The sequence below is a fragment of the Desmodus rotundus genome, chromosome 9 (assembly GCF_022682495.2).
Source record: "Desmodus rotundus isolate HL8 chromosome 9, HLdesRot8A.1, whole genome shotgun sequence".
NCBI classification, from domain to species: Eukaryota; Metazoa; Chordata; class Mammalia; order Chiroptera; family Phyllostomidae; genus Desmodus; species Desmodus rotundus.
In genome coordinates, this window is record NC_071395.1 from 44945882 (window position 1) to 44963343 (window position 17462).

The following is a 17462-nucleotide window of genomic DNA, read 5'->3' on the forward strand; positions in this document are numbered from 1 at the left end:
CTTGAGGTCTTTTGTTACAGCAGCTGCACTTATACAGTCACTCATAATTTGAATCTAGCCAAGTGAAGGCCTCAATTTCCCACCAGGAGATGGTATGGTGGTTCTGTGCCAAAAACACACATTTAAGCTGTCCCAATGCTTTAACGTTTTATTTTCAAGTATAAAGGCTTAGTTGGAGAAGGGAGCCAGGGTCACAGGCAGTAGGCAAGGGATCTGGAAGCCCAGGTAGAGGTGGATGTGTGGGCCAGCAGGCTCCCAGATACCACGGCCAGTCTCATTTGCCCTGTCTGTGCCTGGGACCCTCTGCTGGATGCCAAGAGGCCGAGGTAGCTGTCAGAGGAATGAGGCATGGGGTGGAGGGCACAGGCTCACATCACCACACAACACTGGCACGTCTTTTGCTTAGGGCCACTTGCCTCTTCACCCTCAGGAGGAGCAGATGGCTCAGGCTGCTGGGCAGGTGCATAGGTGGGCACAGGGTGGGCACTGGGGTTGGCCCTGGGCTCCTCCACTGGAAGCAATGGCTGGCACTCGGTGGGCTGCTCAGGAGCTGGGGTCTCTGCCAAGAGGGGGGTGGCATCTCCCGAGGTGTCCTGGCCCTCAGCAGGGGTTTGGGGCTTCATTGCTTCCCTTTCCAGGGAGCCTTTCTGCTTCTCCTGGGGCTGCTGTGGTCCTTCCTCCTCTGACCTTAGCTCTTCCTTGGCCCCCAGGGGCTGCTGTGGTCCTTCCTCTTCTGACCTTAGCTCTTCCTTGGCCCCAAGGGGAGCCCCTGCCTCACTCATCTCCTCTGTCTGACCTTTTCCTCTTGACTTTCTCTGCTCTTCTAGGCTCACATCTTCTTTGACCTCTTGGGTCTTCTCTGCCTCCAATGGTTCTTCACCTCCTGTTCTCTCTGCCTTCAGTGATTCCTCATCTTTTTTCTCTGCATCCAATGGCTCCTCATCTCCTGTTTTCTCGACTGTTAGTAACTCCTCACCCTTCTTTCTCTGTGTCATCAATGGTTCTTCAATCACCTCTAGCTTTTTTTCATCTCCTTTCTTCTCTACAACCAATGGTTCCTCAATTTTCTTCTCCTCTGCCCCTAGCTTTTCCTCACCTCTTTCCTTCTCTGCTCTCAATGACCCCTCAACTGCCTTGCTTTCTACTCCCAATGGTTCCTCAGCCTCTTTCTCTGCCTCCAGCTTTTCCTCACCTCCACTCTGCTCTAATCTCAATGGATCCTCACCTTTTTCCCTCTCTACCCTCAAAGGTTCCTCTGTTTCCTTGCTTTCTGCTGATAATGGTTCCTCACTGCCTTGCTTCTCTTTCTCCACCTTTCCCTCACCTTCTCGCCTTTCTAGCTTCAAGGGTTCCTCCATTCCTTTCCTCTCCACTACCAGTGACATCTCCATGCCCCCTGACTCTGCTCCTGCCTTTTCCTCACTTTCTTTCGTCCCTGTGCTCACAGATTCCTCTGCCTGTCTCCTCTCTACTTCCCAGGTTTCCCCCCCTCTCCCATGCTCCACCCCCAGAGGACTCTCATCTCCTCCCTCCCTCCCCAGTGCCCTCAGGCCTTCCAACCCCTCCACCTGCAGTTCCTCCCACTCCTCACTGAGGGTCACTCTCTCCACCCAAATGAAGGATCCCTCCTCTCCTCCAGAGCCCCCCTGCCTGAAGCCATCAGGGCTGCCCCTGGGGGCCCCTTCCCCAGAAGCTGTTCCCTCTAGTCCCTCCTGGAGCTTCGGTGAGTTGGTCTGCACAGTCTGTGGGCCCCTGCCTGTCTCCCCTACAGCCTCTGAGTCACTGCCTTCTGTGCCTCCCACCCCTTCCCAGACCACCTCCACAACACCCCTGTCCTCCTTCACCCAGGATGGGAGCTCTGGGTGGTTGGTTTCCAGCCTGTCACCAATGGCTTCCAGCACCATCTCTTCCACCTTAGCCTCCAGCTCTGGGCCGGTGGCTTCCCTGGCACAGTCCTCTGTGGCCCTCAGCCCCTCCCACACTACTTTCACCACATCCCCTCCTTTGGCCTCACCCACCCCTCCTTCAGATGCTGTCACCCCCTGACTCTGCTCCTGCTCCGGAGTGGGGCTGGGTCTGGGGCAGGGGCCATTGGCTTCTGAGGAGGCCCCTGCTGCCCCAGGGACCCGCCTCAAGGCTGGCAGAACCCCAACAGCCTCATCTCTGGGCTCAGACAGGTACTCCAGGGATGTGCCCACTGGTTCGGCTGGCAGGGAGGCTCTCTTGTTCAGATCAGTCTGGCCTGAGGAAGTCAGAGGAGAATAGGAGGTGGGGCAAAACAGGTGAGGTTGAGACCACCCAGATTCAGGCCCCTCCTCTTGGGGCCCCTATACCTAGAGGCACAAATACTCACCTGTCTCATCAGTGGGCTGGGAGAGTGGACGGTGACCCTGCAAGAATGGCAGAGACAAGGTCAGGCCACCCCATGTCTTCACTTCTAAACCCCTGCATGCCAGTACCCATCCCCCTGCTCAAACACCCTCAATGGCTCCCCATTACCTTCAGGACCAAACCTTCTACTGCACTTCAGCCTTCCTCACCCAACTTACTGCCCTCTGCTCCAATGCCTCGCACACAGTAGTGTCGTGCAGCTAATATTCTGTATCGGAGACCTACTGTATTGCCTGCTACTGAGGTTACCAAGGGACACTTAAGCCTTTTGCTATTAGAACATACATTCTAAACTGTATGTTCTAATATATAGTAGGAGGGCAGAATACTGTATTGGGAGATGGGAGGGCTGGTGGGAGGGCTGGGTCCCTCCCCATTCTGCCCCTCACTTGCTCTGTAATCTTGGGAGAGGCACTGTCCTCTCTGGGCCTCTGTTTTCCAATCTGTAAAATGAGGCACTTGAACCAGAGGTGATGGGCACTTTGATGACCTGTCCTCTGGCTTCCAAGGCACTTGAGGGGCGTGGGTAGTCATCTTCCAAGGGCTTTGACTGCTGATGGGGTTTGGCCCCAGGGCTGGTGACATATTTCCAGTTGCCCACATGGCCCCTTCCTAGTGTGCCTGATCCTTCAACTGTGTGGTCCAGAGCAGTGTGGCTTGCCAGGGATGTCACTGTTGGGGAGACAGTAACTTCAGGTGGGGGGTGACATAATTCCAATGGGAGTAGGCAGGTCATAAATAAGTATACATAAATAAATAATGTCAGGGAGTGAGAAGGGCTCCCTGGCAGGAAAAAAAAGCAGGATGAGGGGTTAAGGAGTGCCTGAGAGGTGACAGGGTGCCTTCTTTAGGTATATGAGGTAGGAGGGCCTCTGGGAGGAGGTGACATTGAACAGAGAGACCTGAAGAAGAGCCAACCTTGAGTCAAGAAGTGGGGAAGGGTATTCTAGGCAGAGAGGATAGCAAACACAAAGACCCTGGGGCTGCAATAAGCTAGACATGTTCAAGGACCAGAAAGGGGGGTCAGTGTGGCTGGAATGAAGTAAAGAAGGAAGAGAGAGGAAGATGGGCTTGGGGACAGCCTAGGCCAAACTCCATGGATCTCACAGTTCTCTGATCCTAATCTCTTTCCAGCTTCCATGCCTTTACAGAGGCTGTCTTCTGCCTGGAATTACCTTTCCCCTTGTGCCTGGCTCCCACTCAGATTCAGTATAGATGTCACTGCCTCCAGGAAGCCTTCCTGAATCTTCAACCTCCCTAAGGTGCTTTTTCTAAGCTTCCCCACACCCAGGGATCCCCTCTCATAGACTCTTTGCACCCCATCTCCTCATCTGGACTGTGAGCTCCCTCCCTTGGGCCAGGAAGCATGCCTTGTGCATCTCTGGCAAGGAACTTCTGGCTTATACCAAAAACCCAACAAGTGCTTCCCATGCTGATTAACAGGTCTCCTCTCCTGTGACAGGCACCTAGGAGCTAAGGGAATACATCAGGGAAAAGTGGGGACTGTGGAAAACCCACACCTCACTGTGGCCAGGCACAAATGTGGCCGGATTTTTGGACTTCAAGGACAACCCAGACAGCCAGATTTTACTGTCAAGTATCCTGGTTTTTAAAATCATGTGTGTAGCATTAATTAAGGTGTTACCAAACTGAAAGCAAACCAACAAAAAATGCCAAACCTGTGTAGATGCTTCAGATCCCAGGATCATCTCATGGTGGTCTGTTCCTACCTTTAAGGCTGAATTCCATAAGCACTCTCCCACATTTTCTGTCCTCCTTCCTCATTAGCACATGCTAGCAACTATATATCAAAACATTCCATTGTGCCTGTTTCTGCTGCTAAGTTGTGACTTGTGGACCCTCCCTCACACCTCATGTGTGCTGATATTTTCTTTTCAGAGACAGGGAAACTGAGGCTTGCATAAGGAAAGTGGCTTGCCCCAGACCACAGAGCAAAGAAGTAGCAGAAGACCAAGCATCTAAACTGTACTTGTAGAGAGGTTCTGCTTGGGGCCCTGTGGCCATACCCATCCCCAACCCTTTGCTCCTCCTCACCTGTCTTCGCCAGGTGGGTCTGCCAGAGGGCTTGTGCTGGGCACCTGTGGATGCACTTTGCAACAGCTGCAGCTGAGATTGGAGCCTGGAAGAAGAAAGGCTGCTGGGAGCTGAGTCCCCAGGCTCAATGGACCCTCCCACCCCAGTCTCAATTTGCCACCTCCTGAGAGTGGGCCCAGGGTTCTGGCCTGACCAGGCAGGGGCCAATGTGGCAGGCAGAGACCCCACTCACGTGAACAAGCTGTCTTCCAGGTTCTGGATGCGGGCCTGTGCCTGGCCCTCGGGGGACTGAGGGTCCTGCAAGGTGGCATCCTCTGGTCCCTCATGTCCCTCAGCCCCGTCCATTAGCCACCGCTCCCGAAGAGACTTTCTCTGGGCATGGAAAGGGGCTCCAGCTGGGTTTCCCTGCCCTGTGTAAGTCCCCCCTCCCACCCCCCCCCAAAGGCTGGGCAGATTTCTTATAACTCCACAATCACCCAGATGGGACAGACAGTTCTCCCTCAGGCTGGGATACATGCCCTCATTGCCCCCCCCAACACTGTTAGGTGGGACAGATACCCCATTACCAGCACACAGCTTCCCCAGGCTGAGAAAAACACCCATCAACCTCCACAACCCTTCCAGAATGGGACATACATCCCCAAAGGTAAAATCAATGTCTCTCTTGGCTCCTCCCCATCCCAAAGTTGGACAGACACCTTCACTGTCCCCATATTCTTCCCAAAGGTGGAATATCACCATCACCCACTCACAAACAGAGAAGGGCAGCCACCCCCAAAGCTGGGACCAGTGGCCCCAACTGCTCCCCCATAATTAGACAGAGGGTCCTATGGTCCTGCGAACCGACTCTCACTGGAACCCCCTCACCCACTTCCTGGCCCAGGCTAGGCAGGCTCCCCCACTTGCCACCAACCTTGAGCCGCTCCACGCGGAGCTTCTCTTCCTCCAGCTCCCCGCGCACTGCACAGATCTCCTCCTGCAGCCTCCGCTTCTCCTGCGCACGGAGGACCGAGCTGCCGCCGGGCGGGCGGGGTCGCCTCCTCCCTTTCTGCCCTCCCTCCTCCCCTGGACTCGCGGGAGGTTCCCGGGGCTGCAGGGCTCTGGGGCGCACGTCGGGGGCCGGGGCGGGGAAGGGGCTGCGGAGGCGCTGACTCAGCAGCAGTGGGGGCGGGGCTGGAGGGGGCGGGGCCTGCCGCGCCCGGATTCTGCAGAGGCCTGGCCCACACCGAATGGGAGGGGTCTGTGACTGGGTGGCGGGAGAACCTTGGAATGGGCATCTAGCGGGGAGACAGACCTGTGGGGGCCCGAGATATGGGGTTCAAGAGAGATGGGGCTCAGAGATGGGGGTCCAGATAAGGGGATCAAAGGGAGGGTGCTAATGAGATGGGGGTCCGGAATGGAGATGCAGTCATGGAGTTCGGCGAGACTGGGATGTGGAGATGGGGTCCAGAGAGATGGAGGTGCAGAGGTGGGAAACAGAGAGATGGGGCTAGTGAGGTGGAGGTTTAGAAAGATGGGGTACAAATATGGGTGGGGGTCAGAAGGTTGGGATCCAAAGAGATGATCATTTAGATATGAGGGGGGGTTCAGAGAGATTAGCGAGATGGTTAGCGAGAAATGGGGTTAACACACGGGATGTTTGGAAGAGGTCGAAGTTCAAGAATGCAGCATTGGATGTTGCAGATTCTGGACGTACGGGCTGGGGGGAGGTCCTCAGCCTCATCATTTTGGGGGTGGCGGTGACCAGAGAGAGGAACTGGAGAGAAGAGGGGCCTGAGGATTTAGGTGGGACGCCCCAGGAAGGGATGGAGCTGAGGGTGCTGCTCCACTTAACAAGGTTAGGCCATCTCCCCCCCCCCCCCCCCCCCCGCCCCATACAAGGGAGGCGAGAAAGAGGCCTGGGGCAAGGCTGGAGTTGCCCAGGGCGCTGGGCGGGGCGCACAGGGAGTCACTTACTGCGATGACCTCCAGTCGCTGCCGGTAGAGGGAGCTCTCGGCCATGGGCCTGTGGAGAGAGGACAGAGGGTTCGGAGGGGGTCTCCCACCGCCCCACCCTCAGCAGACTGGCCTCTTGAATGCCCCTCTCTGAGCCAAGATCCTTGAGCTACTTGGGAAGCAACTAGAGCCCAGCATTTCCTCTATTTCCCCTTTGCACCTGGGAGGAATTGGAGCAAAGGGCAGGGGTCCTGTGAGGAGGCAGGGGCAGAGACCATGACAGTTGAGCTGAAACCCTTCCTAGGTCTGACATCACTTCTCTGAGCCTCAGTTTCCTCATCTGGGCCTGGTTTTATAATGGGCCTGGTTAGCTTGACCCTGACCTTGCAGAGAGATGCCCTAACAAGGAAGTATCCATGCAGGAAAAAACTTAGGACATAGTACTCCAAAAGCAGTAGCAAAGGTTATTATTCATAATACCTTTAATAATTCCCATGATTAATAATACTTATGATTAGTTATAATAACCATTCACAGTCCATCCTACAGAAACACTCAAATTCTGCCAGGCCCCCCCCACAGTCTGTGTCTCTTTCCAATTCCAAACCCTCTCTGGATTTTGGCTCCTACCTAGGATCCCTTAAGCTCTGGGGGTGAGGGAGTCTGGAGAGAGAAGTGTCCATCCCACCACTGTGGACATTCACCATTGCCATGGTAACTCCAGAGCTGCCCTCTCCCTCTGCTACCCCCCAGGGGGCAAGGGTCACCAAGTCATGCTGCCTACCTAGCCTTGGACTCTGAGCTGAAAGGAGAGGAGGAGGATTTGCTATTTAAGGTTTAACCTGAGATACTCCCATCGTTGTCCTCCTTGCAGCATCCCAGGATCCTGCTTCACATCCTCCAGGGCCACCCCTGGCCCCATCTGGTCTCCCTCTGGAAACTGGAAGCTGACTGCAGTACTGCAGGGCGCTTAGTAGACAGTCATCACTGTATTAACCTATCATCATGGACATGCACTGAGCATGCACCTGTGCAGGTGCTTCACAGGCCAATACCTAGAAGGACATATGTATCTGCCTGTTGTCCTGGACTCTTAGACCAGAGTGTGCACAGGGTCTCAAACATTTATTAATTTAAGCACTAACACTATTGGGTGAGTATTAGCCTCATTGCCCAAACTCAAGCAGGGCCTCCCAGATCTGTGGCCACACCATGAAGCTATAATATCAGTACATATTTAGTACTTACTATATATAGTACTCTAAGTGCTCTGTGGGGCTTCCAACAGGCTACCACAGCTACCTCCCCTCCTCTTCCCTGCCCTGATCTTGAGACACTGTAGTCGACTCATTGCTGAGTTGACATTCCAACTGAGAATAAAATCAGCCAACCATTAGCCAGTGCATACCGTGTGCCAGGTGCTGTGAAATGCTTTACCTATATAACTCACTGAATACTCCCAAGGATCCTAGGAGGTAAGTAGTATTCTTGTCCCCATTTTATGGATAGGGAAGCTGAGGCTCCAAGAAGTGGCAAAAAGACGTGTCCAAGGTCACTGCGTCAGGATTGGAATTGGAAGCTCTCGGGCCCCAAACACTGGGAACTCTGAGGGAGAGAGATGGGGTCCTGCACCCTGTTTTGGCAGTCAAGAGGCCAGAGATCAGCCTGGGGGGGCCTGTGATTTCCACTGGGGCAGGGGATTGAAGTCAGTCATGCTTTGCAGGAAGGCCAGACGCCCTGCTAAATTTGCCTCTGGGGGAGGGCTGAAGTGCCCCCTCTGCTGTCCCATCCCCAAGATGTAATCTCCTGGCCTGTTCCTTGCTGGGGGGGATCAGGTTCCCGTTGCTAGGCTACCAGGTTTGTAGTTGGTGAATAATGTAATGGGGGACCCAAAAGAGTGAGGAAACCAAATTGGGGTTCCTTGGGTAGCCCATTTTCCAGAATGTTTTACAAACCTCTGAAGCCCCTCCATCCTCCTACTTTAAAAGGCCCTCACACTTCAAATATTAAAATACTCTGTACATGCATTCCAGGTTGTTTATCTCTATCTCTACAAGAGCAGCGTTCATAGCTGTGGCCTGTTGCCACCAGGAGCAGTTGGTGGCCATTTCATTAAGCAAGTGATCATTTCAATGTTGCCATCATCTTTCCCAGTTTAGGAGCTATTAACTTTTTCTGTTGGATTTCAAGCATTTCCTCCCACCCTAGATGCAGAGGGGTGTTCCTAGAGGCAAAACACTGAGCGAGGGGCCGCGTCATTCCCTGCCCCCCTACCGCCCCCAGGCTGGACTTTGGGCTTGAAGCCTACCAGCGGAAAATCCCCCAAAAGAAGGGGGTAGGGGTTCATTTCTCTCATCTGACTCTCTGGGGAGGAGGACATCAAAGAGCCTTTGAGGCTGGCAGCTGATATCCCTCCATTCCCCCTTGGTCGTTCTCATCCCGGTAGAAAGGCCTGTCTCCCCCATGAACCCCTCCCAGGCCCTGCCCACCTGCCCCCCTGACCCTGGACACTTACATGGGTGTGGCCGGAGACCACACCTGGCTCTGCAGGGCCATCTCTGCCCAGAATCCCACGTTCTGGTCTCCGAGAGATCAGGACCCACCACCCGATTGCCCGCCCGAAGGTGCCCTGGAGGCTGTGACTTGTCTGGTAGGAGGGGGGGCTGCAGTCAGGCACCGGGAGAGCTGGTCCAGCTGGTTTGGGCTGGGAGGCGGGAGGTGCATGGGGTGAGGGGGGCTGGGGGCTGGCGGGCAGTTCTGGGGAGGAACTATCAGCTGTCCTGATAAATTATTTACCAGCCACTGGCCTCCTTGCTGCACTCGGCTGCCTCCTGGTAAATATGCTCTCACATGCGTGGTGGGGTATGTGGACCCGAGTGGGGAGTCAAGGACCGCCCCCCTCAGAGAATGGCAGCTCTCCTTGGCACGACAGACACCTCATGTCTTGCCTGCCCACCAAGGGTACCCCACATGCATGTGAGCATCGTTGCCCACCACGCATGTTGGCTACTCTCACAAAGTACTTACTGCCCTCGCTTCTGGGACCCTGGCTCTGGGGTGGGGAGGGGGGGACTGATCTAGCTAGAGGATTCTGAGCACCATGGGAACCAGGAGATCTGGGCTCTGGGTAACTGTAGGCAACTCACCCCAGGTTTCTAGGCCTCAGTTTCCCCTTTTGTGAAGTGGGAGAATTAGATCAAGCGGTCTTCAGGACCTGGGACCCTTACACGCTATAGCAGGGGTGAGGTCCTGATGAGGAAGGTCCAGAGAACTTCCCACCCAAATCTTAAGGATTTCTGTTTTGAGCCCCATGGCATTCTTAAAGTGCCAGCAGCCCTTTTCTCAGCTGACCTCACACTTCATTTCACCGCTCCTTGGGGAAAGCACCTACTTTCCAGTCTGGTGTCCCCTAGTCTCCAGTGCTTCCCTCATCACAACCTTGGTCACAACTTTGCAGTTCCAAGACAGGAGCCTGGAATAAAAAGGTCCTTGCCCTGTGCTCCCTGCTTTAGAGAGCGCACTCCAGCTGAGACTTTCCCATGGGGCAAAGGGAAGGGGCCCACCTACATCCTGCAACTTCCACTTCTAGATCCTACTTGGGGCCCCAGAATTCCCTGCTCCAGTAGTATTGAGCTCACTGGGAAGGCTTTCAGTTGCCTGAGGGCAGACCATGAAGCTAGGGTGTGCCTCGCCCTGCCACTTCAGCCCAGCCTGACCCCAGAAGAGGCCAAAGACAGCTGTTGGGAGAGGGGTGAGGAAGGAGCTTGTCCATGTAGGACTGGGTCCTCAGGTGCATGCACAAAGCTCCTTGCTATGTAGGGCAGAGCTGGAGGTGGGAGGCAAAGGGGGCCAGACGGAAGACTGGGGTTTCCCTGTACCCCAAATTCTAATGCAAAATTCCTAGGGATTCAAATTGTTGTCAATTAAGCTGGTCTTCTCGGTCATTCGGAAAGTATATTTGCCGTGATAGGAAGGGAGAACATATTTTTAACATTGGTTTTTAATTGTGGTAAAATACACACAAAATTTATCATTAGTGACATTTAGTACATTCACAGTGCTATACAACTTTTGCCACCCCAAAGGAAACCCTTCCCCATGAGTAGTCACTCCCCTTTCCCCCTTCCCCAGCCCCTGGCAACTACCAATCTGCTGTTTCTATGGGTTTGCCTGTTCTGGAAATTTAATGTCAATGGAATCATAGATGTGACCTTTTGTGTCTGGCTTCTTTCACTCAACACAATGTTTTAGCATGAGTAAATGCTTTATCCCTTTTTATGGCCGAATAATACTCCACTATGTGGATGGACCACATTTTGTGTATCCATTCAACTGTCAGTGAACATATGGGTTGTTCCCACCTTTTGGAGGCAAGAATACATTTTATTTAATTGCTCATATCTTGATTTTGTAAATATAATAACAACAATATAAACGAAGCCACTTTTGAAATGGAGCTAGAGCTGCCACCCCAGAGGAACTGCCTTGCACCCTCTTTCCCCCTCAAACCTTGGGAATGTTAACACAGGGCTGAGTAACCTTTGGGCTGGGCCTAAAGCAACATTGTGCCCTAAAGGAATGTTTGCAAAGATAATGAGAAAGCAGATCTATGACTACAGGACCAATGACTACTGGGCTGAAATTTTAAAACATTGTTTAGAATTAGCATCACTAAGTTAAGCTCATCTGCTTCAATAGAAATGCCTTTCTTCTATTGGTATAACTGTACCCCCCTTCCTTTTCTCATAAATATCCCTTGCCTCTGTCTCCTAATTGGAACACTGGTTGGGTTTCTGTCTGAATCAGTGCTTCCCAAATAGCTATACTTTTGGATCTCAAATAAATGCTTGTTGCCTCTCACTTCGGCCTTTATTTTTAGGTTGATAATTTTATAACTGTTAATGATTGAGATGTATAGTATAGAGGTTTCCCTTTGTACTCTTGTCCTGGATTCCACACTGAGGCAAGACTGTCCTGTTTATAATTTTTGCGACTGCCAAATCTGACTTATTTCTTTATTCCCAACATTGATGTAGGCCTAGTAAGTATCAAGCAACTGCTTTGTGCTAGGCACTGTTCTAGGCATGGGGGAATTGGGTGTAGGGATGGGAAAGACAAGCTGAAATACTGAAATTGCTGTAATGCAACTCACTTTCTAGTGGTGGGAGATAGATAATATACAAATAAATAAATAAAGGTGATTGGTGATAACCAATACTATACCATCCTATACTACAGTATAGGATGGGTTACAGAAAAACAACAGGGATAGAGTTATGGAGAGGGTTGTGTATGATGTAGGCTTGATGATCAGGGACCACTTTTTAAAAAAAAAGATTTAAAAAAATTTTAGAGAGAGGGGAAGGAAAGGAGAAAGAGAGGGAGAGAAACATTGATGTGTGGTTGCCTCTCACATGTCCCCCACCAGGCATGTACCCTGATGGGTAATCAATCCTGCAACCCTTTGCTTCACAGTCTGATGCTCAATCCACCGAGCCACACCAGCCAGGGCAAGGACCACTTTTCTGAAGAAGTGACACTTGAGCCCAGACCTGAATAAGTACAAGCCAGCCATATGATGTCATTCCAGGAAGAAGGAAAGACAAGTGCAAAGGCCCTGAGGTGGGAATACAATGGGTGTTTTGAGGGAAGCACAAAGGCTGGAATGAAGGAGTGATCCAGGGAGAGATTGTTACAAGATGAGATCTGAGAAGTGGGCAGAGCCTTTGGGCAGAGGTAGGGAGTTTGGATTTTTCTTCTAAGTTTGGTGGAGAAGCATTGGAGGAAGGTGAAGTGACTAGGATGAGGGTGGAGAGAAATGGACAAATTCAGAATATTTTGGAGGCTGAGCCAAAAGATCCAACAGCAATCTAATCCAGATGGATTGGAGTGGGGGACGGGGGCTGAGGGAGAGAGAAATTCAGGCTGACACCTAGGTTTTGGGCATGAAAACCTGAATGGGTGAGTTGCCATACATAGTGAGGGGGAGTAGAGTGGAAGGAAACTGAGTTTGGTTTTGAAAGTGTTCAGTTTGACATATCTATTAGACACAAGACTATTTTTGGCTGTAAGTCCAAAACCTTGGACAGAAGTCAGAGCAAGAGATGTAAATTTTGGAAACATCAGCATAGAGACAGTGTTTAAAGCATGAGATTGGGATCTGTCAGGGTCCCAGTGTTGGCAGGAAAGAGATTGCGTGCTCAAACTGAGTAATGGATGAGAACTTAATAGAGTCAGTTTACTCTATTAAGTAAGGTTTCCCTAAGGTGTAGGGAAACAATCAAAGCATTGTGCACACACCCTGGGTTAGTAACAGCTGGGAGCAGTTACCACTCCTTGGCACCCCTTGGCCTTGTGGGGGTGGGGGAGGGAGGGAGGGAGAGAGAGAGAGAGAAGGAGAGAGAGAGAGAGAGATTGAGATTGCTGTGCAGAGCTGCTACCTACAGTGGAGACACAGCCAACTGTATCCAACTGAGGACACATGGGATAAACATGCTGACCTCACTCTCCTCTCCCCCATCAGCCAACCCCAGTGGAAGCCAGAGGGGAAGAAAGCTTGTTGGTACAGGTGAACGGAAGTCTGAAAAGGGGTGCTCTGGAGGTAGGAGGAAAACTAGGAGAGGGTGGTGTCCCTGGAGACCAAGGAGCTAATGGAGAGAAAAGTCAGAGGGGAGCCAGTGGGTGGGTCTGACAAACGGAGGTCATCAGGGTCCTTGGATGGAGAAGGCTCAGTGGGATGGTGGGACCAAGAACTGGGTTAACATGACCAGAGGAGAGCCAGAGGTGATAAAGTGGAAAGGCCACTAAAGAGACATCTCTTCCAAGAAATACAGCTTTAATCCTCATCAACTCCTAAGCGAGTAGGTACTACTATCCCTATGTTACAGACAAGAAAACTGAGACTTAAAGGAAAAAAAGCAACAAAAACAAACAAACAAACAAAACCCCCTAAGCCTTGGAGAAGGCTGGTAACCTGTTCAGGTCATAGGTGGGGTGAACCCAGGTGGGCCCGATTCCAGTTGAGTCAATAGGATCAGAGGAAGGAGGTCAGATGGTCAGAGGGAAGAGATCAGCAGTTTGTGAGAAGCAGTAGATTGCTGAATGAGAGGGTGGAAAGAGAGGGTAGTCACCAGAGTAGGCAGAGAGTTGGGGGGAGAAATGGTCAGAAAGTTGGATTATTGAGGGTTTCTGAGGCTGTGTAGCCCCACCACTTTCTCTAGTAAATATAGCTTTCTTCCCAATCGCCCTAGAATGGTCAGGGTCAGTAGGGAGGTTCGGAGAAAGCCTGGGGGAAGACAGTGGACAATGTCCCTGGGGGCGGGTCTCTCAGGGGGAGGGCCAGGATCTGGCACCAGCTGCAGGAAGCTGCTATCTTCTGCAAGCCTGGATCCGTCTCTGGGCCTTCCCAGCTGCCTGAGCCCAAGGTGACCGCCTTTCTAAACACAGTCACTCCGCTGAGCCCTGGGTACGCTGGATCTGTTCCTCTCTCTTCCCTTAATCTGGGCGTGCACTTGGCCGCGAACACCTCACGGACTTTTCCTGGAGAGGGTCAAAGGAAGCGGCCTCTGGACTTGGCGCGAGCGGTGGCCACCGCTGGGATCCTCGCTGAGCGCAGGTACTTGGCGTCAATGCTTCAGGCGCCCCCTCCAGCCTGAGCTGTGCGCCGCAGGGGTGGAACGTAGATGGACAGCCTAGAGGCTGGGGCGTCGCTGCCTTCTGGCACAGGCTGGGCGGGACTGGCAAGGCCCCAGAATGATGTCTTCCGGGGATACCCCTACTGGAGGACCTGTGGCTCAGAGGCCCAGCCTGGCTCGTGGCTGGGGTTATGCCTCCTGGCAATACCAGGGACATGTGGATGAAAAGGTGCCAGGGTGGAGCCCGGTGGGTGAGTCGGCCCCCAGACTGGCCCCACCAGTGGACCGAGTCTAGGAAAGTCCGGTGCCCTGAGCTGACCCGAAACACGCCGATGGACAAAATCCGGTGCCCAGCGGAGGCGCTCCCGCCCCGAGGGCGTGGCCGGGGCGGGGCCCGAGTCCTCAGGGCAGGTGCAGGGGGTGGTGCCCGGCCCTGCCCCCGGGGGCCGTTCTTGGAGGCCAGGGGTTGGGTCAGAGACGAGGCCGGTGCGGGCGACGCCCTGGAACCCGCGGGCGGCGACTGCGGCCATAGGTGCCCTGCGTTCCAGCTGTGGCCATCAAAACTCCGGCGCTAGAAACTCAGACTTTCGAGCTGCTCCCAACCCTGGACACCGAGGCCCCCGGGCCGGAGAGTGGAGCCCTGGGGTCGCCCGAAGAGCGGGGCCCAGAGCCCCCGGGGTCAGACAGCGAAGTCCCTGGGCGTGTCGCAGGGCAGGTAACCTAGGTCCCCTGGACAGGCGGCAAGGTACCCGTGTCCTCTGTAGACCAGGACGCGGAGACCCACAAGCAAGATAGCGAAGTGCTCGAGCCATTAGCGGGGCCAGACGCAGAGCTCCCGGGTCCGTGCCCACCTGGGAGCTTTGAGACTCCCGGGCCAGGTAGCAGCGACTCCGAGCCATTCGAAACGCGAAGCGCCGGGGTCCCGGGAAGTTTCCCCCTCAGGATCCCTAGACTTCCTCCTCCGGGTCAGACCTGGAAGCCCCCCAGCAGCATTTTCCTCTGTTCCCCGAGACCCCCCCAACAGTCTCAGAATAGCCGCTCATGGAGACGCCCATCGAGCGCGAAATCCGCCGCAGCTGCGAACGCGAGGAGAGCCTGCGCCGAAGCCGAGGCTTGAGCCCAGGTCGCGCGGGCCGCGAACTCGTTGAGCTGCGTTTGAAGCCGGTGCTCAGCTTGCCGGGTCCGGGCCCCGCGCTCCCGCGTGCCTTGGAGCGCGCGCGGGCGGGCGCGCAGATGCAGCGAGACATCGAGCGGGAGGCCCACCGGCAGGCGGCGCTGGCGCGCCCCACGACCCCAGAGCCGCGCGCCCGGCCGCCTCCGCAGCCGCTGGACGAGCTCATGCGCTTCTTCGAGGCCGCGGGTGAGTGCGGCTTCTCGCCGGCGTCTGAGGGAGGCGCGGGGCGGCAGCGACTGCTGGAGCACGGAAGCCGGCCGCTTTCGGCCGTGCAGGGCCGGTGCCCGGTGCTGGCCCGAGCCCCGCCACCCATCGCACCGTCGCTGCTGGAACTGGAGGTGCGCGAGGCGCAGGAGCGCGAGCGGGAGCTGCAGCGCCAGAGGCTTAGCGTCTATGGCACCGCGGAAATCAAGGAACCCGCGCCGAGCCTAATGGGTAAGCCACCCGTGCCTGGACGCAGGGGCCCCCCTCCCCGACTGCCCAACTCCAGTGGTCCCTCTCTGTCCCTCTGGAGTTCCTCCCTGGTTCCCAGATACCTGGTACTCCCTCTCAACTTTCCGTTCCCTGTTCACCCATTCTGGGCTGCCCACTCTGTTCTCCACTTCCCACTCGGAGTGATCAACTCCCAGATACACCTCAGCTAGGCTCGTGATAGGGGAAGGGAGGATTCCAGATGTCTTTCTTTTTGTTGGGTCCCAGAGAACTCTGCCTGGGTTCCGCGATTCCTGCATCGTCCTCAATTTTCGGGTTCCTACCTCCCTACTCTGGGTTTGCTTGCCTCCTCCTGCAGAATGGAGGCTTCCTGGGGGTAGTGGGGTGTGTGTGTGTGAATGCCTGTGTGTATTTAAGGGGTGCGGCTGGCTTCCTTTGTCCTGGCCACCTCCAGCTGGTGAGAGGAGGAAAGACCTCGACTGAGTGTCTTTTCTCCGCAGCAATCAGGGGCGATGGAAAGCTGGCAGTGATCTGGCCTCCCCGCAGAAAGGCTTCGGAGAACGGCCTGGAGCAGGTGGGACCCCCATTTCCCTCTTACCTCAGGCGCTTGTCGCTACCCCTCCCCCCCTACAAACACAAGGCCCCTCAGCGCCACTACGCTGGGCCAGGGAAAGTGCATCCCTGCGCCTCTGGGAAGTCACTCTGGGCTAGCACACAAAGTTCCAGGCGCGGCCCAGGGGTGATGAGGAGGTGGTCTTGGGGCCCAAATCGCCCCACCCTGCGCCTGGGTGTTCCGACTGACTCCCTCTTCCCAGGAGGAGCGGAAGCCTTGAGGTTAGAGCGGGCTGGGGTCCCCGGCCGGAAGTAACATGCCCGTCAAAGGACGGAGGCGCCCAGGAGTGTCCTCTGGATAAGCAGAAGTCCTGGAGAGGGGCCAGAGATCTGCACCGGGGAAGATGAACTCTACCAGCCCACCCTTAACTTGACTTTGTGAAATTGACCACTTTCTCTATAAAACTGTTATTCCCCACCCAGCCAGTGAAACTGTCCAGCCCTTCTCCACCTACCTAACCTCTCCCTCCGGCCTTGACTGTTAAGAGGACCAGGGTCACCGCCTCAGTTGTCCCCACTCCCCAATAAAGTTTCTTCCTTCTGGGCAGTGAGGGCTGTTTTCTTTTGGCTCCTCTTGATCTGGGGTGGGGCAGGAGCGCAGAAAGCAGAGGAGAAAGCCGCAGGAGGCACCGACGGAATGCAGAAAGTGCCCTTAACGCCCTATTCCGGGGCTGCCGGTCTCCCCCGGCCCTGCTGGGTCCTAATGCCCCCTGGCGGCGGGGGTGCAAACTGAGGCGTTTAGATCAATGACCTCAGGCCCTCCATTCCAGACTTCGTCAACATTTATTGGTGCCAACGGCGTGCCTTGTGCTGGGCGCTGGCTAGACAGAGGTGATAAGGGGTTGTTTCTGCCCATGGGTTGTAAACAGTAGCTAAAGCAAAACACACACACACACACACACACACAAACCTCCTCAGAAGGGCACACAAGGCCATTTATAATCTGCCCAGTGCTTGCAAACCTCCTATGCCCGTGGCCCCAAGCAAATATTGAGGAGAGAGATGAGGTGTCCTTTCAGTGGGCAGTTAAGTGTTCCTCCATATTAGCACTGCTACCAATGAGTGAGTTATGAATTAAGTGGTGCCAGAGCTTCTGCTTTCTAAAAGAAATCTACTAAACTTTAAATAATTGTGACTATTTAGAAAACTTAAAAAGGGGGAGGGGGTGGTGCAAGAGGAGGCAGCAAGCAACACCTGTGTGCAATAGGGCTTGTGGTTGTCAATTAGCA

At 54.4% G+C, this 17462-nt stretch overlaps 2 protein-coding genes and 1 long non-coding RNA gene across 4 annotated transcripts; 2 read left to right on the forward strand and 1 right to left on the reverse strand.

The window, feature by feature from the left end:
- Window positions 1–133: 133 nt before the first annotated feature.
- On the reverse strand, window positions 134–9065 carry PALM3 (paralemmin 3). The gene is made up of 7 exons (XM_024557070.3): window positions 8897–9065; window positions 6403–6451; window positions 5360–5440; window positions 4679–4818; window positions 4447–4531; window positions 2354–2390; window positions 134–2242 (listed from the first exon to the last, which is right to left on the reverse strand). The coding sequence occupies exons 1-7, from the start codon at window positions 8935–8937 to the stop codon at window positions 369–371; spliced, it is 2307 nt and encodes a 768-aa protein (XP_024412838.1). The 5' UTR covers window positions 8938–9065; the 3' UTR covers window positions 134–368.
- Window positions 7758–13166, forward strand: LOC128779197 (uncharacterized). Its single transcript, XR_008425100.1, has 3 exons — window positions 7758–7856; window positions 11857–12003; window positions 12905–13166. It is a non-coding gene; the product is annotated as an uncharacterized lncRNA (long non-coding RNA).
- Window positions 13167–13792: 626 nt separating this feature from the next.
- Window positions 13793–16780, forward strand: MISP3 (MISP family member 3). Of its 2 annotated transcripts, XM_045192507.3 has the most exons (4): window positions 13793–13996; window positions 15027–15624; window positions 16122–16195; window positions 16437–16780. In XM_045192507.3, exons 2-4 carry the CDS (start codon window positions 15057–15059, stop codon window positions 16452–16454), a joined length of 660 nt encoding a protein of 219 aa, XP_045048442.2. In that variant the 5' UTR covers window positions 13793–13996; window positions 15027–15056; the 3' UTR covers window positions 16455–16780. The 2 variants fall into 2 exon arrangements, with proteins under 2 accessions (XP_045048442.2, XP_053766704.1); XM_053910729.2 differs by lacking the exon at window positions 13793–13996 and having other exon boundaries at window positions 14127–15624.
- The last annotated feature ends 682 nt before the right edge of the window (window positions 16781–17462 follow it).